We start from the raw sequence: 26,876 nt of genomic DNA, 5'->3' as shown, positions 1-26,876 counted from the left end.
AGTTGCTGTATATTACCCAAAAGGCAAAGAGTTTCCAAGTTGGAGCCAGCAGCCCACATTCAGGCAGAGCACTACAAAATGTGTCTGCATGTAAGCTGCAGTGCAAAGCTCATTAATTTTAATAGGCATTGTGAACTTAAACCATACACATGGACTTTAAAGCAAAACACCTGAAGAGGCAGGAGCAAGTGTTTTCCCTGCACATCACAAAAGCTCTGAGATGCAGGCTGTGGGCACAGTGCACAAGCAGTACACACATGTAAGAACACTGCACACCAGCATGGCAGCTCTGCAGAGCAGGGTGAGCCTGCCAGGGCTCCCTGGGGCTCTGCTGTTGGTTGAGGCAGTCAGGTGTATGCTGCAGATGAGAACAAGTAAAGGAGATGAAAACCTGAGGTTTTGGTTGTATGCAGCACCTTTTCTGAATTAACAGAAGAATTTTCATGGAGATTAAAATATTTTTTTGTTTGCTTCATTTCATGCACCTGCAATTTAGAGATAAATCTTTTGAGTTCTTCTTATTTGGTTGTTGAGTGAGCAAATCTCAATTTAGTTTCCACGGGAATTTTGACCAGCAGAACCCTTTAGGGAAAACCCCCCTAAAAAGCACTTCTTCCCTTCCCAGTCTGCCTCCCTCCAGTCTGCCTGTGGATGTTTTACTTACCAGAGCAGGAGATGGAGCAAGTGAAGGAAGGGTCTCATTGCCAGGTTGCTGAATCAGATGGTGTAAAATGAACCAATCTTTTCCCATCTGCAAAGCCAAGTATTGCCATTTTGTAAGGGGGTGGTCCCTGGAAGAGGTCACACAAGTCCATGCAGCACTTTGATAAGCTCTGGGAAAGGCGTGAAGCATTTGTTCCTGTGGGCAGACTTGTTGCTGTTGGGACACATCCAGCACAGCTCCCAGGCAGTGTGTGGGACAGAGCACAGTGGGTGGAACCATTTCCTCCTGCAGACAGGATGGCCAGGGCTATTACAGCAAGAGTCACACCAGTTCCAGCTCGGTGAGCACCAGGGCATGACCTCTGCTAGAGGAGTGATGCATGGCTTAGCCTCTATGGAAAATAAAAATAATATCAGAGGGATGTAATTGCAGCTTGAAGTGATGCTGTCTCTACCTTTCACTAATGGGAAAAAATCCTGGATTCAGGTCTTGTTTCATGGGTCAGCCAATAGAAGCACACCATGATAACAGATTTCCCCACGTTACCCAGGGCTGTTGTTGCACTGCTGGAGTGGTGACTTTGATGGTAAAGGAAAACAGTCCCTGTGACCCAAACCTGAGGTCTTGAGAGGGCAGGGAAGGAATTTTTATGGAAACAGATGTTTCAGACCCATCTGTGTCCAACTCTCCAGGATCTCCTGCTAACTGGTATGTAGGGAGCCACAAAGGAGCTGAGCTGTCTGTGGTGATAAAGATGTTTACTCCTTACTGGACTTCGAAACGGCTGCCTTACCCGGCATAGCTGCTGCCCAGGGACTGCCCACAGGCTCTGGAGAAGAAAGCAGAGTTTACTCTTTGGGAGTACAAATCTTACTGTAATTGGGTGCTGAGGTTTGGCCCTGTCAATGAATGAATTATTTGTGTGTTTACTTGGAATATTTGATGAAATGTACAAGAAAATACTGCCTAGCTAGTCTCTGAACACTTCTTTTGGAAATTATTGTTTCTCTGTATACATTTGCAGCCTGGGTTGTGTGGAGTTTTGGCATTAATGGATATTACAGCATCTAGGAAGGGCAGGCAAACTAGTCCTAGGGAGGAGAAGATTGCAAATCAGCAAATAAAATTATGGCTGCAGTGCTATGCCTGGCACAGGCTGTTAAAAAAAAACTTGAGAAAATTGCACATTGCTATCCAGATGCTAGCTCACTCAGCTCAGCTAGTCAAAAGGAAGAACCTCTGTGCAGCCTGGCTGTGGTCAGGAGGGATGTCACAGTCTGTGAGAGGAGTCCAGAAGATGTACATTGAACAGCATCTCCATTGCTTTTGATGTAAAACCCAGCTGACCTTGTCTCATTTCCTACTCTTTCCCTTTCTGTTTTCTGTAATGATAACATGACTGTTAGCTGAGTTGCACATAGCACATTAATAATTCCCACCCTTCCTGCTTACAACAGGTTGAAAACTAGTCTGGTTTAGTAAAACTCACAATGAGAAGCCTACAGACAAGGAGACAAAAATTCAACTTTTTTTGTTTGTTAGCACTCTATATTAAGAGCAGTTTCTGAGGTTATCTGAATTACTTTGTAATTTCTTTCATTGCTACTTTTGCTCACCACTCATCTGGCAGGGCACTTCGGTGCCAACAGCACCGTTGTATTTCTCAGAAGTCATTTATGGGGCCGTAACATGAAAAGCATCAGGAGCACATTTTGATAAAACCACTGCCCTGGGATGCTCTAGAAGCAGTTTGTCTCTGCCTTCTATGTGCTGGGAGTGGAGGCTGTTCCCTGCTGCTGAGCACAGTGTAAAGTACTGCACCTGTACTGAGGTTCACAGAGCAGGTGTAGCAGCTTTACATGTAAAGCAAAGAGGAATCTCCCTTATTGATTGCTTCTGCATGTGCTGTGCATCCAGCTCTCATCACATGGAGAAGAGTTATGTAAAGATGTGGATTCTGTAGCTTTGTACTGGAAGATGTGTCCTGAGGTCACAGCTAACCACCACACCAGTGGAGCAGATGAGGCATTACCTCTTCATATTTGATCTTTGAATACATGTCATTTGTGTTTGTCTTTTTATTTATAAACTTTTGATTTATAAAGACTCCAATGGCAAGTAGACCTGCTCTGCTCCGGGGGATATTTCATGAACTACTTAGGAAGTTTATAAAACAGGCTCCCTAGATTATGAAGCAAGGGGGTATCTGTTTTGTAAGGAGCATGTTATGAAATGAATTTGTCTCTAGGCCTAACTTAATTATTTTAATGATCCCACTGGTGGTTGTCGTAGGTGTCGTTCTGTGTATATATTGTGACCTACATGCCTGTGATCATTTATGAAATCTTAAGATTTAAAAATATGTTGGACCTTATTAATTCCTTGCCTACTTTCACTGAAATAAATGGAGGTGGTTTGGATATTGGTACATTTGGCCAAATACCAAGTGAAGTCAATGAGAGTTTTACTGTAAGCTTGAATGGAAACAAAATAAGCCCTATTCTTTTAGAAAACTGACCTAATAATAAACCTAGCCAAAATAATCCTTTGTGTAACCCTGTTGACCTCTGTGGAGTTACACCAGGGATGTATACTGATGTGATGTATGGAGAGGAACCTCAGCATTGTAGTAAGGTGCATCTACTGTATATCCACAGTACTCAGTCTCAGAAACATCTGCAGGTTAAAGCCAACAGGCACGTACCTTTCCTGCTCAGGTGGCCTTCCCAAAAAGATGACTCCACTGGTTTTGAAGGAATTACTCCAAATTTGTACCTGTAACAGAAATCAGAACTATCACTATTGATGGATTAATAAAATCTTTAAGAATAAAGCACATATTTAAATAGAAGAAATATTCAGGCTTGCAAACACAGGATTCAAATGTGAAGACATTAGGGAGGTTAGATCTCTTGGGCAGAGTAACAAGATGGTGTGGAGGATGCCAGGCTGTAGGTGACATAGGTTGTTCCCCATGTGGCTGCTAATCACATTAGCTTTGCAGTTTTGCTGTACATCGGGTACAATGAACTGATGAGTATACCTGGTACTTGCAGCACATCAGGTTATTGCCTTGTGCTGTCCTGACATGAAATGTATAATCTCCTGACTGAAATGGGTAAGTACTGTCAGTCACTCATCCCTGGCATAACTCCATTGTTAAAGAGCTACACCAGGTTGGTGACTCCCCTAACTCAGTTTGATAGCTGGGAGAAGCTGCAGAGCTGGAATATAACTCCAGTTATAAACTCAAACCTCTGTGCTCTGTTCACCAAACTGCTGATTCCTTCACTTCATCTGCTGTGATTAGCATGTACTTCAGTCTTCTGTTGCTTAAAAAAAGAAATTACACCTGTAAACACTTTAGAGGGGTTTGTTTTTTGTTTTTACCTGATTTGCTCTCACTTGAAACTGCCAGGCAGTGTGGCTATTAGGTTTGCCTGTGTGCACAGTTGCATTCCTTACTGATGCAGTCACTGTGAGGGCTGCCTGCCTCTCAGAGCTGGGCACCAGGACAGATAGGCTGAGCAGAGCTATTCCAGTGTTCACCTGTACTGTGTTGATTTCACTCTACTGCAGTATGGTACGCGTTCAAAGGCTAAAATTGCTGCTTTTTTATCTGCTGAGGACCACATAGAGCAAAACCTGAAAGGAGTTCTGCACGTGGATGCTGGGAAGCTATTATGCAGCATTTGCACCGTTGCTCTTGGTCAGACTCAGAAGGGATCAGTTGGCAAGCATTGGAAACAGATTTGCATCGTAAAGCTGAAACGCTGAAGGAATCCCAGTCCAAAGGGCAGGCTCCCGTTACGCCTCTCTCCTAATGGAGTGCAGATGCTACCAGTCCTGCAGGTAATCTGTTTAGATCTGGTAGATGCTTTTGCAGCAGCAAACCTCTCTCTTGAGAAAGCTGACAATGAAAACCACAGACTCTTTTTAACCTCTTTGGTGTCATCCTGTGTTATGCCAACAAGTTGGACCAGTACAGTTTACACCAATGGCTGCAGCTTTGGCATTTGGGGAATGTGGTGTGCCTTCCAGGAGACTGCTGCCTAAATTCTGACACAGCAAAACTTACATACAGTTTCACAGACAAAGTTGGCTAGTGGAACTCCATGGGAACCAATAGATGACAGCAGAGAAACAGGTTCCTCTGCTTGTGCTGAGGTTGTCTGGGAGGGAACAAGGGCTAAATTTGTGCCAGTAGTACTTAACAATGCTGTTGAACAAAGAAAAAAATTCAGTTACTGCTTTTCAGTCTTTTGGAGGGGGAGGGGGGGGCAGAAGATCATGCCTGGATTTGTAAACAGTTCCAAACATATTTTCTCTTTCGGTCACATTCAGTTATATTCTATTTGCACATGCAAGGGTTAAAGAGGGGCATGCTTCTGCTTTCAATTAAATCAAAGTATGTTTGGGCTTGACTTCACTGGGACCAGAATCAAACCCATGACCACAGTATTTTATTTAAGAATTAATCTTTTGCAGTCACATAAAAAGGCCAAGTTCAGCTGTCAGTGTCTCATCAGAATCCAACAGTTAACAGTTTTCTTCTTATTTTGAAGGTTTTGCCAAGTTTTAATTCTGGAGGGCCAGTGTACTCTGTGCAGCAGGTGTATTTCAGTCTCCTTCCTCCATGTGGATCGCCTCTCCATAGCACCTAGACAAGGGCTCCTCCTTTTATCAGGATTGTGGCTGTGGAGCTGGGCTCTTCCCAGCAGACATGTTGATAGGTTGCCTTCTCTCTGTCCCTGCTCTCCATCTGCAGTAATAAAAAAACCTACTGGAAATTCCTCTTTGCTTCTCCCTTTCATCTGCCAGTGGCTCTGGTTCTCCAGCATAAACTGTCACACAAGTCTTCTTAATTCATGTGAGCTTGAGGAGGTTGTTTTCTCTTCAGAATAGCATTTTAATAAATAATTTTTGTTGTGTTCAGTTTCTTTAAGTGAACAACCAGGAAAAATACACTGGGTATGGCTTCATCAAATAAAAGAAAAAACAGGAGCATCATTCATTCCTCTTTTTAGTGTGATAACAAAAGTATGGATAGAACTATATTCACCTTCCTGATCACATAGATGCTTGTTGAGAATTTTAAGCAGTTACAGTTTGCCTGTAACTCCCCACAATATCTGCATCCCAGAATGAGGGGTGGTGTGAGCTATACTGGAGGTGTACAGTAGTGTGACTGCAGCACTGTTACATTCTGGACTTCAGAAGAACTGGTGTAGTTTACTCAGTGGAGAAGAGAAGGGTGAGCTGCAGGAGAAGCAAAAAGGAAAAATGCAAGATAAGCCTATTTTTTTTTCCGTATGATCGTTCTCAGCAACAGAAGAGCTTTACCAGTTAGCAGACAACTGAATGCCCAAGCAGCATGGGCAGTTTCTGCTAAACAGAAAGCTAATTTATCACTACCCAGAGAGGCTGCTGTCTGTCATTCCCATTCCCAGCAGTGGAAAGTGTCCCACTGCAGCAGAGGCCATTGTGAACACCAGAAGTCACCTGGTGATTCTGCTTATCCAGACAATACAGTGTGGCAGCATCCTGAGCAGCCCATGTCTGGGAACTTTTTCCTGTGGGTCTGGAAATAAATAAAAGAATCAGAGGAAGAAGCTGCTTAGCTGTATGTCTGGGGTCAGAAGTAAAGGGCTGTGGCTCAAGCAGATTAAATATTCAAGCTGTTTACCCAAGCAGCAGGTACCAAAGTGAATGTGCTAGCTGTCACCAGGTTATGCAGCCCTTGAGTACCCATCCCCTCTTTTTCCTTCTGTCTACTGAAACATGGTGGTTTCCCAGCACCCACACATGCAAAGGATGTGGAGGGCCAGACTTGCACCCTGAAAGGTAAATGAGTTACATTTGAAATTTTTCCTGCCTTCAATGAGTCCCACTGGGAGTTTCGCTCTTGACTTCAATGAGTGAGGATTTAGCCCATTTATATTAAAATATGACTAGTGTCTGCATGTTTTCTAACCTCCCAGCATCCCCAGTTCTGCAAGGGTGATGGCAATGGAAAGCAATGTCCAGATCCAGTCAGATTTTTAAACCTCAGTAAAAATAACAAGTTAGCTTCTGCTTGCAGTTAGGGCAAGTAGGTGAGTAGCAGGAAAGCTGGCATTTGGAGCAACTCTGTTCTCATCAGGGCCCCTGTAGCACTATGATTTAGGGGAAAGGGAGGGTTAAAGGAGTAGCAAGAAAAGGCTTGTATAGGCAGGTATATTTTGTTTGAATTGTCCATCTTCTCAGGTATTAACAACTTTATGCTCTTGGGAGCTCAGAATTCCCACAGAGTTGAACTGAAATGCAGTTCTTGGAGGATTAGGACCTTTGGTAAACTAGGGAACACTTAGACTAAAATGCTAGCTTAGGAGTTTGTTTTAAATTAAAAATTTTTGTTCCTGCATTGATTTTCATGCCCAAAATTTAGTGTAAATTCTCTGTTGAGAAACTTAAAAGGCCAAGAGATGTCACAGGGCTCAAATCAAAACAGGAGCAACAGTGGCACAATAAACCCAGGGTACTTTTGCAATATAAATTTGTATTAATATTTTTAATCTACACCAACTATTTAGACAAAAGTTCAATTAGAATGAACTAAAAGACACAGAAGAGCAAAAGTAGCCTGAACTTTATAGTGGAAAATTATAATACCGGAAATCAAGCTAATATGCTGCTTTAACTACAGACACAAGTCCTCAATTTAAAATAAAGAGATGAATTCCCTAATAGATAGGCATTACTTACAATGTGTGAACTTCAGTGCAGTTACTTGGACTTCAGCATATTTCACTAAAAGAATAATATTTAGCTCCTACCCCTAACAAGTTGTGTTTTGAGGGTTTATATTATTTTGTAATATTATTTGGTTACTTTTATTAAATATGTGCAAGTCAGCTAGACTCTGCTCTTCTCACAGTCCTGAAGTAGTTACTTGTTAGGAACAGGGGTGGCAGAACTGGCCTATCTTGAACTACAGTATCTGCAGCCTCTCCACTTGTGTCAGGCTGCCATGCATCTGCACACACACCATGGTCAAGGCCTCTGTTTTCTGGTCATGGTTACTCCAGAGCAGCTCAGCCCAACCAAATGAATGCAAATGGTATGGTTAAACATCAAAAAATAATGGGAGGCTGTTTGTCACTGTCCCTTTTACAAAGGATGAACAAGCCACGTCAGTGGCACATGGGGAACATTTAATGGGGAAATGAAAATTGTACCTGTATTTGAAACTACTTTTTTTTCTTGTTAAGCACAGCAAGTGCATTTTATGACTGACAACTGGAATTAAGGTGGTGGGATGCTGATGTGTCTGGTGAATGAGTGCCATTCAGTCTGAATGTGTCTAACTTATCCTACCTGTACATGTGGTTATGGGCTGAATGCAATAAAAGAACTTGTAATACAGCTACTGACAAACTAGAAACTCTTTAGTAAAGTCTTTTAATAGCTGTTAAAAATAAGACACTAAAATATTACAAATGCTACTTCAGTAAGGCAAAGTATTAGCCTGATAGGGATGGATTCTGCCATCATTACTCATGGCTAAGCAGAGCTTTGGTCCTGAGCTGTTGACTCCCTGTGAGATGGGTGGCAGAAACAGGGGTCTTGGGAACAAACATGCTGATAATTTCAGGAGGAGTGGTCAGTGCTGATCCCAGTATCCAAATGAGGTGAAGGGCTCAGTGTTAATACCCTTGTAAAGCTGGTGGGAATGAAAAGCCTGGGAAGGAAAGCTCATGGGAGCCTCAGTTCCCTTAGTCACTGGTTGTAATTGTTGTAATTGTCACTGGTTGTAATTATGCATTTTAATTGTTTGACCTCTCCTCCTCCATCCAGACCTGATGGGATACTTGGCCACATGGATGCAGGACCAGGGTGGCTTGACTACCAAGAGAATCTTTTAATGCAGGGAAAGATACTGGCTCCTCTACCTGGAATTAGTGTTTCCAGTTTATTAACTGCTAATTTATATATAGGAGATACGGTGTCTACAAACTAAAAACCAATTGCCATCTATCAGATTCTAAAAATATGTAAGTCCATGAAATTCTGTATCAGTCACCCACCAAAATGATGGAAGTGTGGAGATAGGCTGCTAGCAACAGGCGGAAGAGAAAGAGCTGCAGGACCTTCTATCCTTACCACGAGTGCTTTGTAGCATTTTAAAAATATTAGGTAATACCCACTTGAGTGGATTTTATTACCTATTCCTTCAGTGGGCTTTAATTGATAGTAACAGAGAACTGAAAACATAATTGTTCCTGCCTTTGTTTTAACTACAAAATCCATTACATAGCTAATTTCGCTTTTTAGTGATGGTATAAAAAGAAGAAAAAAAAATTCTTTCAGAACTTCCTAAGAATTATTCTGCAGTGTAGATGATAATGTTTCTTTATGGATTATTGACTTTTAAAAATACATGTTGATACTATATAGTCTAACTCTGATCTAGGTAATAGATTCTGCAGTTCCTTCAGGTGCTTAGTAGTTAATGAATGTAATATCCTTCAAAATCACTGCAAAGTGAGGTTATGTCTCAAAAAACTCCTGTGGCGTTCCAGGATCAGCACTGGAAGCAGGAACAGGAGGTTATAGGAACTGGAGATGGATAAACCTGTTACATTATGAGTTACCTCCTTTATCCCTCTGCTGAGATTGAATCATTCTACTTGATGCTCTCACTGAAAACAGCGCAGGGTGTGTTGGGGTTGCAGGCTTTAGTATCTCCATTTGGTTCTCACAGGTCAGTATCTGTGGTGCCATCAGGACTGAAGGGCCTGGGGCTGAGTGATGGCTGTTATGGGGTCAGGCAGTGCTTCTAGGATGGTGGCATCTGAGGCTACCCTGCTGAAACATGGGTGCTCACCCTGATCTTGTAGGAGTGGTGGGAGAAGGAGTCAAGAGGTCAGGGTGGCTGGAGCATGCATGGAATAGTGACCTGCCCAGTGCTGCTGGACTGATGCCTGCAATCCATTTGGGGCTGGAAGGCAGTGTCTGATCTGGGCTTACTTATTCCAGAAAAACCTTTGAGGCACTTTCTGTGTCTTCAGGCCCATGAACCGGTCCTGAAGCACACATGGCTGCTTGGATTATATAGTTTGTAGAGCAGCAGTCTGACTGTCCCCCCCCACACACTTTTTTCCCCATCACTGTAGAAATAAAAGATTTAAAAGGTGCTTACAGGAAAATTCTCCCCGGCTCAAACACCCTCTGAGCCAAGTCTGTGCCAGAAGCAATCTGAGGTGGTCAAGATATTATCTTGGATTAGAATGGCTCTGTGGCAGAGCTGTAAGGGTGAAGTCCTTGGAGAGTTTCTGCATCATATTGCAGCCAGGCCATGTGTGCACAGATCCGTGCTGCAGATCGTGCCTCTCCTTAGCACCTTTTTCCCTTAATGGGAAAGGGCTTAAAAGCACTGGTCAGGTAACAGGGTGTGAAGGTATGGTATAACCACCATACAACAGAATATTTTTTATGGACTTCCATGCTAATTATAGTTTTAAACTGACGTAGATAAAAAAACCTACTGCAGCCAGATGCAACATTCAGCCATGTTCCTCGCTGAACAGGGCACGAGGGAGCATGAGGGTGTCCTGGGAGAGACAGTGTTTTAACATCTCTCCCTCATAACTATGTCATGCCAGAAGACACCTGTTTTTTGCTCAGCTGCGTTATTCCTGTCTTCCTCTGGCCATCCCTGCCTGCTTTTTGGGTGGGTGGGATGTTGTACCTTCCTGGGGAAAGCAGCTGCAGGTGCTTTCTCCATTACAGTTTGCTTTGCTGGGAACTTGTGCTTAAAAAAATCAGTTTTACAGAAAAACAATGGAAATGTCAAAAATACCACTGCAAAGATCTGGCAGCACTGTGCACTGCCTGCTGCTGTGGCTGGGATGTGGCAGGGCCAGCAGCTGGCTCCTGGCACACCAGCACTGGGAAGGGCACAGCTGCTTCAGCAGCTTTCCACTGTTTCTTCCCAGCAGCTTTCCACTGTTCCTCTCTTGTGATGGGGCAAGTAACTGAATTCAAGCAGACACAGCTACACAGGCAGCAGTGCCAGACACAGTGCAAGGCACTCCCACCTCTCAAGCACCTCTGCTCCAGTTTACAGCATTTTTTCTTTTCCAGGCAGATAACAGATTCTATCCTACCCACCTTGAGCAAATATTTTAAGAGATAAGCAGCACTGTTTGTTCAGCAGCAATAACTGAACTCCACTTGTACACCTGGGATGCTTTGCTAATGTGCTCCATGGGGCAGTTTCAGGTCATGCTCAGATGTCCCAGCTCTAAACAGCCCTTTTCCTCCTCTCTGCAGCATCCTCACAACCACTTCCTCCACAGCAAGGCCCAACAGCCAAGTGTAGATGGCAGCCACTGTACAAAACACAGGCAGAGCTCATGTCAGCTTTGCTGCATGATTTCATTGAGGGGAGCAGGAGGGTGCATGGAGGAGTGGCAGGTACAGGGGAGGGCACCCAGTGGAGCACAGACCTGCACACTTGCAGGATCCATGGATGGGCATTTCTCTCTTCTTCCCCTCTCCTCTCATAAAGTTAAGGAAGAAACACATTTTCATGACAGTTTGCTGAAATGTGCACTCCCTGCTGATTTGACATTGGGCAGAAAAAGTGTCTACAGAATCAATTTTTAATCAGTGTAAACAACTAAATTATGAATGACAAAAATATCACTGAACAGTTAAATATTAATCGTGTAATTACTTAAATTAATACTTTTAGTGCAGTGTTGTGATAGTTTTACTTACATGGTCTTGCTGTGCTGGCTGGGTGGGTAGGCATGGGGGGGGGACAGGACCACAGCAGCCACCCCCAGCACTGGGGCTCAGGAGCAGAGGGCTCTCCTGGTGCTTGCCACAGCCCCAGCTGGCTGTCTCACAGGTCCCACAACACTGGGTGCTCCTCATAGAGCTTCTGGAACCACATTTATTGAGGAAGAACTTCTGTTCTCTGTTCAAAAAGAGAGCTGTCAAGAAAATGGCTAAACTGGTCCTAAAACAAAAAGTAACCCCAGTCCCCACAGAAAAACCCCCACAATTTTCCCATCCCAAAGTGCCTTTAAACCCCTTAACAGCAGTGTGTGATGTGCAGACCCCTGGCTGTGCTCAGTGATGATCTCAGGAGGAGCAAGGGTTCTCCAAGTGCATCACGGTGTGCAGAAAGCCCTCTCTCCTTCTAAGATGGAGTTGGGTGAGTTCATGAAGGAGATGCTGAGCTGTGAGCTCTGCTGTGGGGGCAGGAGTCACTGCCCTGTGGGCCCCCTCTGCACTCCCATCTCCACAGGCACCGCTGGGAGCTTGCATGGTGGAAAATTGGTTGCCAGCATTCCAGGAGGTGTGGGTAGCAGCAGTGTCTGTAGATACTTGGAGGCAGCACACGGCTTCCTACCCTGCCCAAGAAACTAAGAAAAGAATTTACTGGCGCTCTTGTCCTTGTGGGCTGGCTGGCTGCGTTGTTTGTTTTTAATCTAATAAAAGGAGATCTTAATATCATAGTAAAATCGGTACAAAGCTAGAAACTCGCCCCTTGGCGTTCTGGCGAAACATTATTGAAAATGTGAAAGCCTTTAGCAGAAACAACAGAAGCACAAAGAAATAGCAGAAATAGGATCAACAGGTTGTGTTCTGTATGTTGGGAGGAGCAGGGAAGAGCACCCAGCCGGGGCTGGAGGTGCCAGCCAGACCCAGTGTGCTGGAGGCTGAATGCCAGCCCCATTGTGGCTCCGCTCCGCAGGGACAGGATGCAGCAGTGGCTGGGAGCAGGGGCCCTGCGAGGGTCGGGGTGAGCAACAGCACAGAACAGTGGCCAGGTGGTAGGGAAGAGCATATTACTGGGAAGGCAGGAGCCACTGAAGGGAAGGAACAGACAGCTAGGAAGAGCCAGGCACCAGGAAGATGGCATGACCACAGCGGGACCTGGCCAGGGAGGTGGAGGCAATGGAAAGGCAAGCTTGCTGTCCCTTAGGATGGCAACTGCTTGTACTGATCCTGGTGCAGCCTGCTCCCTATCTGGAAAATAAAACTTAGACATAAATTTGGAGAGTGTTTTTAAATTAGAAAGTGAAATATCTTTTGCAAAAGGTGGGAATGTGGAGGAAGTATTCACCAGTGAGGCTCACCCATCACCGGGGGATCTAAGTGGGGCTCTTTTTGCCTTGTCTTTGTTTTCCTGTACCTCCCACCACTTCACAAACATCACTGCAAGTACCATTCCTATGTGCCATAAGCAATCGCCTCATGAAAACACCATTACTCAGTATGTCCACCAATACAGTACTAGGCACCATGACCACTCATAAAACCAAAAATTTTTGACATGACTACTGCCCAGTCTGAGAGCTTTAGCCACTCCTCATGACTTCAGTTCGTATCACTGAAGTTCATGGCAGGACAAAAGGGATGGAACAACTTCCTGAGGCCACCAGCTGGACTGCTGCCTAATTTCTGATTGAACTTAAGTTTAAGTTTGCACAGTGCAGAACCATTCCCATCACCTTGGACTCGCTGACTTGCTGGCTTTCTGACAGCCTCTGTGCATTTTGCTTCCATGCTTCTGCATGTAGCATTTCATTCTGGCCACCCAAGACCCCATCCCACTGAGCACCTCAGGTCCCAGTGGGGCCTGTGGGAGCTGCCCCTGCTTACTGTGTTCTTTTCCATGGCTTCACATATGATGAGTAACCCTCTCAGGCAAATGTCTTTCAAAGCTGCCATTTGAGTTCACTTTGTGCTCTCACAGTGCTGCTTTTTCTGTTGGACTTCATACAGGTATGGTTTATACTGGTGAGAAGGGAGAAGCAGGAGTGCTTTCTGCACACAGTGTTATAACATGCTACAGTGAAGCTAGTTCTTGGAACAACTCTAAAACAAGCCCCCTAAAATGTCAAATAAATCCTTAAACTATTCATCACTCTGTTTTTGGGGTAGCAGTTAAGTCTTTCAACACTCTGCAAGTTTCTTTCCCTAGCAGTAATTTTGCTGGTGAAGAAATACAGCTCAGGGCACTCCACAGAGGCCTCAAAATTCATGTTTTGTTTTCATTACTGAAAAAATGCTTCACTACATTAAAGAGCAGCCCATTAAAATTTTGTACCCTGTGTTCCCTGTGCCCCGTCATAGTTGGCAGACCTCCCCCTATACATGGTGGAGCCCAGGAGCAGCCATCACCTTGCTCTGCAGACTTCTCAGAGAAAGGGCAGCAAAGGGGAGAAGGTTGAAGCAACAGCCTGGCTTGTTCAGATCTCAAAGCTTTAAACAGCCACAGAAATTTACTCAGTAAATGTACTGCACTGAACCTTAAGCTGCTCTATCAGTGCTTTCTCTGCTTTCAGTAACCCCACACAGCATACTGGCCCGTGTGCATGTCTGAGAAAATGAATTAACTGTCTGGTTCCTGGAATAAAATCTAAGACTGTACAAGCAATGTATTCAGCCATTTCAGGCAAATAGCCCTAAAATAACAGCTAAAAAAGAAAATAATTAATTACTGGAGACTTACCAAGCCTTGGGATTATCTAAATTAGATGTTGCACCGTGAACTGGATGGTGTTTTCCAACACTGTTGAAAACTAGAGCTTGAAGAAAAACAGTTAACATTACAGTTAGGGTTTAGGGGAGCATTTGATTATTCTTACAAGTAACTCAGACTAGCTGAACTCCAACATGGACATGAGAGCAGGCAGGAAAACCTGCAGCTTGCTTAAGAGGGCAGAAAGGTTTTCAGCTGAATTCAGTGGGGACTTGCTAAGTCCAGTTCTATTTAATATCTCCACAGTTAATTTAGAAATAAATGGCATGTTAATTAAATTTGCAACTAAATCAGCAGGTTGGAAGATCAGACCAAGGTGCAGCTGTGGAGAGCAAATCTCAACGTGTTGCATGACCCCACACCCCAAAGTGATGGCATGGGGCACAGCCCCAAGCATCAGCACTGCAGGTGGGGGGGCAAACCTGCCCCTTTTCCACTGCCCTCCCCAGCCAGGCTGTGGGCTCTCACATCAGCTCCAGAAAAAGCCTGGGATGGGGTGGTGGTGCTGGAATGAGGCAGGCAGGGGGGCTGTGGCTGCAGCATGTGCCAGCTGTGCTGGCCATTACCTTTGGCAGGGTTTGGTGAGCTTGTGATCCATGGCAGGGGAAAGCTCTGCCCCGTTCTCGGCGAGGGACAACGGGGGGATCGCCCAGCACAATTGAAGGGATGGCTCAGCAATGAAATCCAGCAGGCAGTGGGGTGGTCTCTCCAGGAAACGGAGTCCTCCTCACTGGCAGGGTTATTTAAGACTTGACTTTGAAACACGAGACACTGTGCAGTTGGGAACAATGCTGCACTGTCAGAGAGATGGACTCAATTACTTAATAGGTCGTTGCTGTCTGTCTCCTGTGATTTTCCTTTCAAGAATATATATTCAGCTGGGTTATTTCTCCTGGGAAGACAAAGTGTTCTGAGGGCATCCAGGCGTTTGGAGGGCTGAGGCAGGAGGAACAGCAGCCAGGCAGATGCACTGTTTGCTTTCTGCAGAGCATGCTCCTCAGGACATGGAGAAAGCTGGAGTGATGTAGCTGATGTGGTAACTTCATCCTGTAAGCAGCTGGTTTCCTGGTCTCGTAGATCTCACTTCCTTTTCTTTTCACACTAGAGATTTGCCAAATTGCTCTCTTCTACCAGACTCTAATCCCCAGGACTACCTGTAGTGGGACTTCAGTCCCACCGGCAGCACAGCAGATGGCTACACAGCTCATTGTTTTGCCAAAACATTGAGCATGGGATGGCCACATAGCCAGCACTGACAGGTTCATACAGCTCATCTTGGTGCATGGGCAGCCTCTTCTCTAGCATAGAAAAGATTTGATGGCATTTGATCAAAATGACAGCCAGGCTGGAGGAAAAGCTCATTGCCAGGAACCCATCCCCAAGTAGCCCTTCAGTTCTCTTGTTAACAGGACAACGTGGACAGGGATGTAGAATGGAGCCAGTGATGCATGTTCTCAACAGGATTACTCTGCCAGTTGTGGGGTGAGCATTTCATAGGTGCTTTCCTTGTTGGGGTCATGGGCCTAATTTACAGCCCAGATTCAGGACAGGTGAACATAGCACCAGGGAGGTGCAGGTCTCCCACTACTGGTGTGTATGCCTGTGTCTGCTCTGTGTGTGTGAGCGTGTGGGTCCACACACGTGTCCAAGACACCCATCTTTGTGCTCTTGCTTGTCACCAAATTAAGATACTGTGATACCTTATGCACATGGAATTGAAGCAACTAGAGTGGCTGGATGTTCTTAGGCCCTAAGGGTGTAATGAGATTTTGTCTCTTTTGCCCATTTCTTTTTCTTTTCTTTTTTTCAGAATAAGTCGTCTGTTTAATGGCACAGAGCCTATTGTCTTGGACAGTTTAAAACAACATTATTTCATTGATCGAGATGGTGAAATTTTCAGATATATATTAAGCTTCCTAAGGACATCTAAGCTACTGCTCCCAGATGACTTTAAGGTAAGGAAAGCTACAGTCTGCAATCCATTTTTTCCTTCCATTCTGTCATTTGTTTTGGGGTAGGTTGGTTTGTGTGCTTGACCTAAACACATTTAACTAAACATTGCTGTTTATTGTTAGGATTTTTAGGACTTCTATATTACACCGGGGATGCTATTATTTAATAAATGGACCAATTGTTGTCATGGATACTGTAAAAAGTTAAACGATGAAGCTTACAGCTAAATCAGTTTTTCTAAACTAATTTTATTTTCTGACATTTTTAGCTTATTTATCAGAGTATAACAATTAAGAAGCAGCACCAGCAACTAGCACTTACCAGGGTTTAATGCTCAGAATCTAAAAGCAATGTTTTAAACTTGGTACTTGGAGATCTTAAACTACATAAATACTTTTCTTGTTGCTATATAAAAGCAACACACTTAAACAAGCCCATGAGGGGTTTTGTTAGACATAACCAGTGCAGATACTTTGGTTTCAGAAACTAATCCTTTACACAAAATATTATTGGGAGATAGAATTTAATGTGAGCTTTTAAAGGAGCAATATATGTTTTCTATGAAATAATGATGCTGGTTGGTGCTTTGCAAATCCCGATTGTCTAAAGGCTCTCCTCTTAGCCTTGCTTATTTGGCTCTGCACTTACAAAACATGCAACATTGTCATCCTTATGCATGAAAATTAGAAGACAAGTGTCCAAACTGTAGATAAGATGCAACAGAAGCGCTGACTCTAGGAACAAATGATGAAAAATTGGGATGGCAACGGGGAAGTGCTCAGTTAGAGGCTGTGGAGCATTGCTGGAGAAGAAAGTTCCTGCGCCATGCCGTGAGATTTTACTTTGCATGTTGGATTAGGTAGGCAAGATAATTTGGCCAGTCACAACTGAGTCAGCCCACATTTGTGGTTGCTGTGGTGGCTTTAGCTTTGGAGTACAGCTGATCCTCACGCTGCAAACCGCTGCTCAGCCATTCTTGCCTAAGCTGCAAGTATAATGGTATTTGACTGTGGCAGGGCAGTGTTTACGGTTAATGTTGGGCAGACACACACTGTGTGATGGGAGAGGACATCTAGTGCCAAGACAGGGAGAAGTTTCGTCATTCACAGCAGTTTTGGAGCTCCAGCCCAGAAGGGCTGTCCTGAGCACTGGTTTTCCTGGGAAGCAGTGGGCAGGTTGGGGAGGCTGGCCTGCAGGTTGAGGTGCCACAAGGCAGGGTGAAAGTCAGAGCACTGAGGCATGGGTACAAGAAAAGCTCTTTACAGACAAATAAGAGAAAACATAGGTAGGAGTGAAACTAAAGACCAGACCAGTCCTGTGGATTTTAAGAGGTGTCAAGTAAAGAGGAGTGGGTGGAAAAGTGGTACAGGTGAAATGCCAGAAAGATGCTATAGCAGCACTGTTTTGGACAATCTAGTGGGACAAGAAGGCATGAGAAGAGAGGGTAGAAAAAATGTGGTCTGAGCTGATCATGGCCTGAGCCAGAATCCAGATTTCAGAGGTGCTGTGAAACAAAACCAGCAGGATTCAGTCAGAGCCTGGAGGTGAGAGTGCTGGTGGATGCCAAGGACTTGTCTGCACAGCAAGCTGCTGGCAGGGCTGGGAGAGACTCAGGAGAGCTGGTGCTGTGCCCGGGCTCAGTCCGTTGTTCCAGACCATCTCTTTGCATAGGGTTAACTGTATTTTATTTAGTTCCTCCCTGGGAGAGCTTTAGAGCAAACCCCAGGCTAATGAGGGCTCAAGAACAAAGCAAAGTACTGCTAGGTAGGGAGTAACAAAATAAAAATGCATAGAAGAATGCGCTGCAAAGCTATATTAAAACTGCATTGTAAACGGATTTGACTTCACAGAAATTGTGTAATTTTACCAGCATGATTAAAGTGACAGAAGACAATAATCAAAGGCAGCAAATGGAATCACTCGGTGTTTCTAAATGCAAAACTCTATTTAAGGTATAAAACCTGACAGGTTTTCCAGTGAGACTTGCATTAAATGTTCTTTATGTCAAACAAAGCATTATCAAGTGTTTTGAATATTTATTAGTTTTTACCCCTTAATTTAATCAAGCAGTTTATTAGCCTCAAGGTTTAGCCAAGTTGCTTTTCAACTTGAATTGCTGCTCAGATGGTTATTTTGGAAAGTTTGGAATGTTAGTACCACACCAGCGTTATTGTGTTTGCTATTTAAGTGTTGTTTTCAGACTAAGTTAACACTGAAATGCAGAGAAAGTGGGGTATGTGTTCCTAGGCTAGTGATTCTTTATTATCAAGTCTGACTGGTGTGTTTACAGTGAATATTAATTACACTTCCAACTACTAATAAGCCAGAACTTGAAAGTGTTTAGTATCTGACAGGTCACCCTGCTGAAAGCAACACAGTAATAGTTCATCTAATTTTCCCAGGTTTGGGGGATTTTAAGCCACATGAAGTAAGCTTAGAAATTACCACGAGTTGTTTGGCTCATGCTCCTTTGCAGCCAGCCTGCTCTGAGCAAGGTGATGGGGAGCAGCCCAGAGCAGCTCCCAGCTCCCTCTTCCTGCACCAGCACAGCACCCCGTGCCTGGGACCATCACACCTTGTGCAATAAATGTTCTTAAGCAGAGTGTGGAGCCAGCAGCTCCCAGTCTGCCACCGTGGTGGGTAAGGGGGTGGCTAGAACAGAAGCTGTCCCTCCTCTGCAGCCAAGATGTTCCCTGCCTTGATGTCCCCCCAGGATCAGCACTGTTTCTCTAGAACATACATGAGCAGCATCTGTCCCCCTCACTGCCAACACATGGCTGCACACAAAACCAGGCTCATTGTACCTACTTATTTGAGACTCACTCAAACAAAACCAGACATAGGCAGTACATATATTACTGCTCCATCCTGAGAAGGAGCACAAACACACAGGACTTCCAAGTTTCCTATCAGTTCTTACCTGTAGCACTGGAACCACAAGGCCAAAACACTCATTTATTAATATTGCTTTAAAATTAGTATGCTTGCATCTAATCTTAAGGGCTTTCAAACTGACCTTAGCAACTGGCACAGTGCCACTGTAGAAGTGAGCAGCTTTCTCTTGTAGCCAGGAGTCTGGTCTTCACAGCACTAAAATAGAAATATTGAGTCAGGGTGACAGTTTGTTGTTTCATGTAACAAAGAATAATAGGTCAAAAATGGGCAGGAAGAGCCACTTCAGCCTGTTCAGGATTCAACATTAGGTACAAAAATGAGGGACCTTTTTAGTGTTGAGAGAACAGCATCAGGTTCATGGGAGCTATGGTTTTACAATTTCTGTCATCTGTCTCTGCTTGTACTTAGCAGACCTTTACTGACCCACTGGCACTGATGGCACAACTGGCCTTGCTGTCACACTTCCCATCTCCTCCCCCAGGAAGATGTCACCCTTGTCAGAGCTGACTAAAGAATTTTAGCCAATGTGAAATCCACCAGAAAAAAAAACTTTTCTATCAAATCAAGAGCAGGAAATTATTTTGTGAAAGGCAAAAAGCCTCATCTTTGGAAGATGTTTAACTTTCCCATGAGATCTAAATGTCCAGAAGCTGTGAAAGGAAAAAGGCTATGTGTGCATGCCACCTGGCTATCTGCTCTCTTGTTTTAGAAACTAACCCAAACATCTTGGCTTAACCCAGTCAGTTTTGGGAGGTGCACACCTCACCTCACAGAGCATGTGATGCTCCAGCATAGCCCCAGTTTCCACCCAGCCATCTGAAATGTGGCTGTGTCTTTCTGGGAACAGTAGCAGAAGAGCTGTTGAATTTGAAAATTGTCTTACCACATGATACCAGAATCTTGTTTATTTTAGGACAAATAATGGCTAGCAGGAGTCACTAAAGAGCTGCATTTGATGCAGTGGGCTAATAGCTGGCTGTGGTAGAGGTGATGTGATCCTGGGGTTGTTTGTTTTATGACATTACTGGCATTACAGGGGGTGCTGGACCATTGAACTCCCGTGATTTGGATACTGTCAGCCCAGTCCAAAGCCCAGTGAAGTCAGTCAGAAAGACTCTCATGAATGTAACAGGCCTTGCATCCAGCCTCAGGAGCACTGTACCTCTCTCTGCTTTCAGAAATGGTCTGGTTTTTACTACCTCTTACTGTTGCATTGTCTTAGCACATATTCACTTGATTGGTCTTACAAATAATATGTAATTTTGCAGTGACCATGAACACAAATATTCTAAAACTAGTTTTTCAGGATCTACTGAAAACAGCAGGAGACTTTCAGTTGCCTTTAGTAAGCCCTGGCTGCTCCTGTGCACTCTGCATCATTACATTTTTCCTTATTCCAAGTTTTCCTTTGATCAAAAAAGATTCACAGAACCAGCAAATGCCCAATGAACATCTGATAGGCCCCTGCACACCTCTGTAGTGAATGTAGTTGGGTGGTGGACTGTTGCTTCAGTGTTCTGCACAAAGAAGATATCAGAAAGTTTGGGACAAGGGTTGGTTTTTTTAATTTAGGAAGGTTTAAACAGATCCCATGCTCAGTAGCCAGGGAGCCTCCCTAGTGGACAGAGAAGAGCAGCAATGATTCAGCAGAGAGTGCTGACTTTGAGGAGTGGGGAAAATACCTTCCATCAGGGGATGAGGCTTTGGGGCTGATGCAGTCTTACCTGACACCGGGTAGTGAAGCCAATTTCCACACCTCCTCATCTGGCCTGTTCCCAACTCTGGGTGTGTGCAGCTCACTTTCTGTATGATTTCTTTTTTAAGCTTCCTAATGTTGTTCATCTTCCAGCTACTTCCCGTGAGTGTGTTGTTGCCCCTTCTTGCTTTCTGCTTGCTCTTATCACTCCTTCCTCTCCACACCTTCTCCTGTCCTTTTGTCCTTTTTTTTTCCCCTCAGTGGAGTTGGTATTTTTCAGTCTTACCAAACATCAAAGAGATGTAAAGGATCGGATGTCCCTTTTGTAACATGATAACCTCTCTGGTGTCACTGTGAATATTCACACATCTCCGGGCTGTAGGCAGCCCTGGGGTGAAGGAGCACCTCTGCACTGCCACGGTGGGGTCTGCGGTGCCAAGTTTGAACAGAGCTGACTGCTTTGGTTCAATAGTATCCTGCAGCAGCAGATTGTACAGGTTAATTCCAAGCTGCTATGACAAGTTGCACGTTTTTGTGCTGCACATCATTTGCCTTTGATTCTCCCTCTTCCCTGAGACCTGGAGCAGCAGCACTGCCATATTTTTAATGTAATTTTGGTGCCCATTTCTTAATTACTTGTTGTCGTGCCCTTCTTTCCAGTCCTGATGATTCCAGTCTTTTCACTCTTAAGATTTTTCATCTCATTTCATTGCAGTGGTGGAGAACTGGCCTTTGTGTCCAAATATTGAGCTTCAGCATCAAGTCACATTAGTGCACCTGCAGTGCAGCATTTCCATCTGTAAACAGGCAGAAGAGTCAGGAAAGCAAACAGCATCTCTTAGCAGAGAAGAGCTGGTGCTGTGCTCTTGGTGCCCCTTTTCCCTTCAGGTGGCTGATGGAGGCAGTGGGGCCAGTGTAAGCAAACTGCCCTTGGGCACTTCCCCCTCTCTTTTTTTCTCTGGCAGCTCTTGTGGGTTCTGCTGTCTCTTCAGATATTGGGGGGGGGAATGACACCCTTTGCCTTAATATACTCCCATATGTTGAAGATCTGTTGGAAACCTGATGAGAAATTATTAATGAGTATGTGCAGAAGACATCTCAATCAACAAACAAGGAATTGGTTCAAACTGGGAATTTGAAGTGCCCAAAGCCCAAGTGAAGTGACAGACATATGACAGAGAAGAACTGTTTCTTTTAGTTGTTGGAGTGCACAGCTGAGCTCCCAGCAAGCAGGGTAGTCACTACCTCCATGTAATTTACCAGGCTCCAAAGTAGGCTTTAAATACATGAATAATTGTGAAATGCAGGGAGCAGCTGGGCTGCTGCAGCTGAATTTCAGACTCAGGAAAGACAGGTGAGAAGTGAAGCTGAACTGACATCTCTGTCTCATAACGTGTGTGAGAGGTGACAGAGAAGCCCAAGAGCTTCTGTTGTAAGATCAGAAGTGAATATCTGAGGACAAGAGTGAAGATCAGGGCTCAGGACATCTTCTCTTAAATCAGCAGGCTTTGCTTATTGCAACCAGTTATTTTGATTTCTTAATCCAAAAGTAAAGCCCTCTGGCACTGAGCTTGTGGGATAATAAATGAAAGAATATGGAACTCCACGGTCAGCTCAGACTGAGCACTGACACAGTGTGGTTTTCTGTGTAGGATGAAGACGAAGTATGTGGATACCTGTTGCCTTTGCACTCTTGCTGACAATACATAAGCCTAAGTAGGTCAAACAGGAACAATACTCATTTTTAGAAGAGAACTATAAGCTTTTCTAGTTTCTCTCTCTCCCTCTCTCTTTTTTTTTTCTTTTTTTTTTTTTTTTTTTTTTTCCCCAGGACTTTAATCTTTTATATGAAGAAGCAAAGTATTACCAGCTGCAGCCAATGATTAAGGAACTTGAGCGATGGAAACAAGAGAAAGAACAAAGGAAACATTTCCAGCCTTGTGACTGCTTGGTCGTGAGAGTGACTCCAGATCTGGGGGAAAGAATTGCATTGAGTGGGGAGAAAGCTTTAATAGAAGAGATCTTCCCAGAGACCGGGGATGTCATGTGCAACTCTGTAAATGCAGGCTGGAACCAGGACCCTACCCACGTTATTAGGTTTCCTTTGAATGGATACTGCCGGTTGAATTCAGTGCAGGTAATGGCCTTTTGGTGCTGCCTCATCTATTTGCTGGGGTGGGTTTTTTTATTTCTTGTTCAATTATATGCAAATTATTTGCTTCTGCCCAATTGCCTTCAGTGCTCGTACAGCAAGGAGACATTTTCTGCCTGGTGAGATCACAGTCTTTCAGGTTTTCCTAAGTCTAAGCAGAAAAATAGATTTAGATTTTGTGTATGTTAGTGCCATGCTGGTCTCATAATGGTGTTATAGTGATAAATGCTAATTTTTTCATCAATGTATAGCCTGCAGCAGGTTTTTTTTCCTCCAAAGTGCCCCCAGGAAGAAAGAGAGAGTTCCAAAAACTACAAAAAAAAATCTCCACACCATTTTATAGAAAATGCAACAATGTGTAAATGCATAATTTATGTCTCACTCATAATTAAATGATGGTGCCTGCGGGATGGACTTAAAAAAATTGATCTCTGCACTTTTTTTTTTTTCAAAAGGATGTTCTATAAAAATTGCCCTGAGTATTTTAAACAAAATGTATTTCATTTTGTACTCAGAGTTTTGACATTAGGTTTAAAATTAAACATATGAAACAAAAGAAGATAACTGGACAGATAGGTGGATGGTAGTGGAAATAAATATGTGGCTTATGTTTAGGCAGCAGCGTTATGGGCAAGAAATGCCATTTAACAAGGGATCAGCTCCACTGCAGCCAAAGCTTTGGTGTTGTAGCTGTCCTTGGGTGGCAGAGAATGAACAGTGTTGATGATGCTCTTCACTTGAGCCTTAATTAACAAGGGCAAGGCAGAGTTCTTGGTTTTTGCATGTTTACCTTTAAAACACACTGCAACTACTTATATTATGGAAAGTGAAATATAGTGGAATATTTCCAAAGTTACTGTCCCCTGTAGATGGGCTGTGAGAAATGCCTGGCTGGTTTTGATAAACTTCCCTGTGGGCAAATACCCACAGAAGAGCTGGCCCATGGGACTGGCAGGCCAGGCAGGTTGGGGAGGGAGACCTAACAGCAAGGGAGGGCAACAAACTAGGGCCCTTGTTTATCTGTGATGCTATTAACACAGCAAGCAGAGGCACCCTCCATCTCCCTTCCTGCCAGCTGACATTTTTTGGAGACCTGCAGTTAGTAGAATATGTAAAGGTGGATGGAGTCACTGAGAAAGTTGGGGTTGTTCAGCCTGGAGAAGGGAAGGCTTTGAGGAGACCTTAGAGTGGCCTTCCAGTACCTGAAGGGAGCCTACAGGGAAGCAGGGGAGGGACTTTTTACAAATGCATGTGGTGACAGGACAAGGGGTAATGGATTTAAATTGGAAGAGAGTAGATTTAGGTTGGACATTAGGAAGAAATTCTCCAGTGTAAGAGTGGTGAGACACTGCAACCTGCCCAGGGAAGTTGTGGATGCCTCATCCCTTCTGGTGTTCAAGGCCAGACTGGATGGGGGTTGAAGCAGCCTCGTTCAGTGGGAAGTGTCCCTGCTCATGCAAGGGGGTTGGAATGAGCTGATCTTTAAAGTCCCTTCCAACTGAAACATTCCTATGATTTGACACTGATGATTCCTATGATTTGACACACTCCTTGGGGCAGCGTTCCCTGGTGCCCTGGGCACTAAGGGACGCCTTTGTCTGAAACCATTCTAAAACCAGGTACTTCTGGTGATTTTTGGTTCAAGACTCTCAAGTGTTTTATTTGGTTGAACTTGAACAGTGGTTAATTTTGCACAGTCCTTAGCAATTTCATGTTTGGCAAGGTTTAGAGTGGGCTGTCCCAAAAACAGAAGGCTGGAGGTGGGTCAGAAGCAGATTTGTTTGCTGGCAGTGGGAAGGGTGCTAATTCATCACTGTGCTGGGTGGAGAAGGGAGCAGCTGCAGTGTAGCTAAGGTAAGTGCATTCATGGCTCATCTGCACTGACCATGCAATAATCATAATAATCAGTGTGTGCAGGAAATGAGAATAACTGGAACAGGGTCCCTGTCAGCCACGGAGGGGCTCAGCACTGCAAGCAGCCAGTCACGGAGTGCTGATGCCCACATGGCTTAGCACTTCCCTCGTATTTTATCCAAAGTTGCATACTGGTAGGAAACGTGTGCTTGTAGTAAAAGCTGTATGCTAATTATTGTTATTATTTGAATGTGTTTTGAATTCAGTTAAAATTCAGACAGAATCAAAGAGTCTCTTTGCAGGTTTATGTTGTGAAAAAAATTTCTGTCAAAGAGTCTACAGTCTAATGTTATTAAATTACATCATTTTACTAAATTGCATCATTTTACTATATAATTAATAGAAAGTGTTTTCAAACACTTTCTGGAAAATGGTGTCTTTCTGAGACCAAAGGCTTATGAAATGAGCTGCTAATTATTATTGGCTCTGATGGACTCTGGTCAGTGCATAGGCACTGCCCTTCCCCTTCCCAGGATTTTTTTGGCAAAACAGTATTACATTAGAAGTTGGGAACAGAATGAAGGAAATGCACAGACGTAAGGGGGATGGGTTAAAAGGGGCAGTGGTTGAAAGAGCAGAATAAGTCCAAAGAATTTCAGAGACGTGGCGTGGTGATTCTGCCTGCTGTTTGCCAAGGTTCATCACTTTGTTCTCCCTGTGCCCTGCTGAATGGATTTGGTAACACAATTGCTGTGAATTATAAATTCTTTGGATCTTTGGAAAATATTTTCATTAAATGTTTTGTGTCAGGAACCATGCATATGAAAAAAAGAACATCAACACTGAGTGAGTAGTAGCAGCCAAAAAAATACAGTAGCTCTTAACATCCATTTGTAATTACATAGAGGTACAGAGTTCTCCTAAGACTGACAGTGTTTTTTCAACTCCTTGCAACTGGTTCTTGTGAGATATATGAGCTTACCTGGGAGAAAATTCTGTGGTGCTTGTATATGTTGAACATTGAGTCTTCATAATTAAGAATGTATTCGTTAGTATTCTGCAAAATTTAAATTAAATGCAGTAAGTGAAAGTATCATGTTTCTATTTGGAAAAACCTTCCAACAATATTAGAGTCTGTATCCCGATGTGCTCAGAATACTGAAAGACAAAGCATATTCAATCCTAGCACAGATCCTCTATTTAATATTGTGTGTGTCTCCCTATACATAGGAGAATCACAGCTGATACTTACTTTTTGGCATATTCTCTTTGGAGATTTACAGGAAAGCACCTCTGATTTGATTCAGAGACACTTACTGGTTTCCCTCTGTCTGTACCATCTCACCTTCAGAAATAGTAAAGCACATAGAGCCAAACTCACCAAATGGCATTTAAATCTGTTCATCTTCAGCAAGCCACTTAGTCTCGTGCAGGCACTGGCACATACAGACCAGTGCTCAGTGCACATGGGTGCAGACTTTAGGAGGCTTTCTCCATACACTTGAGCTCACCCTCATCCAAGTTACACTTAAAACTCTACAATATTTAAACATTCTCTGCATTGTTTACAGGATTTGGCCTGTTTTGTCTCTTGCTGAGAAAATTGATGATACTGAGGTTTTTAACACCAGATTATAGCCTGCAGTCTCATCCTTCCAGCACGTAGGTAGCAAAAATGCATCTCTTTGTTCTGCCTGGGATGCTTTAAGGTGTAATGTCTACCTGGACTGTGTGTTTGCAGAGAGCTGGCTCTGTAAAGATGAGCCCTATGTTAACATGCAGCCTTCCACAGCTTTGGACTAAGGCAAGCCAAGGGCACCCCTGTGCTTTTTTTGTCTTACAAGCAAATTGATTTTTAAAAGTTTTAGCAAGGATTTTGAAGTCACGTCCTAGAAATCTTACCTGTCAGTCCTCTGTTTCATTACTCAGTTCAATGGAAGGAGCCTTCCTGTAGCTGGGTTGCCTCTTGTCCTCGTATTGGCAGGTCTAGAAACAGGATACAGAATACAGGATACAGTCAAACTACACTGCAGTCTGTGAAACAGCATTTCTGATGATGTTTTAGTCGTCCTTCCCTCTCAGATTCCTGCCTTCCTCTTTGAGCCAGGAAGAGTTAGTG

General features: G+C 43.9%; 1 protein-coding gene and 1 long non-coding RNA gene across 4 annotated transcripts in view; one reads left to right on the top strand and one right to left on the bottom strand.

The window, feature by feature from the left end:
• KCTD15 (potassium channel tetramerization domain containing 15) overlaps window positions 1-26,876 on the top strand; it is a 42,695-nt gene that overhangs the window by 11,785 nt on the left and 4,034 nt on the right. For all 3 annotated transcript variants that reach the window (XM_071756737.1, XM_071756735.1, XM_071756736.1), the window contains 2 exons: window positions 16,018-16,162; window positions 22,583-22,888. In XM_071756737.1, coding sequence (XP_071612838.1) covers window positions 16,018-16,162; window positions 22,583-22,888 — 451 coding nt within the window. The remainder of the gene's footprint in view (window positions 1-16,017; window positions 16,163-22,582; window positions 22,889-26,876) is intronic.
• LOC139802011 (uncharacterized) lies at window positions 176-26,737 on the bottom strand. Its single transcript, XR_011728455.1, has 8 exons — window positions 26,660-26,737; window positions 25,740-25,814; window positions 20,780-21,810; window positions 19,177-19,250; window positions 11,429-11,630; window positions 4,055-5,923; window positions 3,369-3,439; window positions 176-1,055 (listed from the first exon to the last, which is right to left on the bottom strand). It is a non-coding gene; the product is annotated as an uncharacterized lncRNA (long non-coding RNA).

Source organism: Heliangelus exortis, chromosome 13, assembly GCF_036169615.1.
Source record: "Heliangelus exortis chromosome 13, bHelExo1.hap1, whole genome shotgun sequence".
NCBI classification, from domain to species: Eukaryota; Metazoa; Chordata; class Aves; order Apodiformes; family Trochilidae; genus Heliangelus; species Heliangelus exortis.
This window is presented reverse-complemented; position numbering and strand designations above follow the sequence as displayed.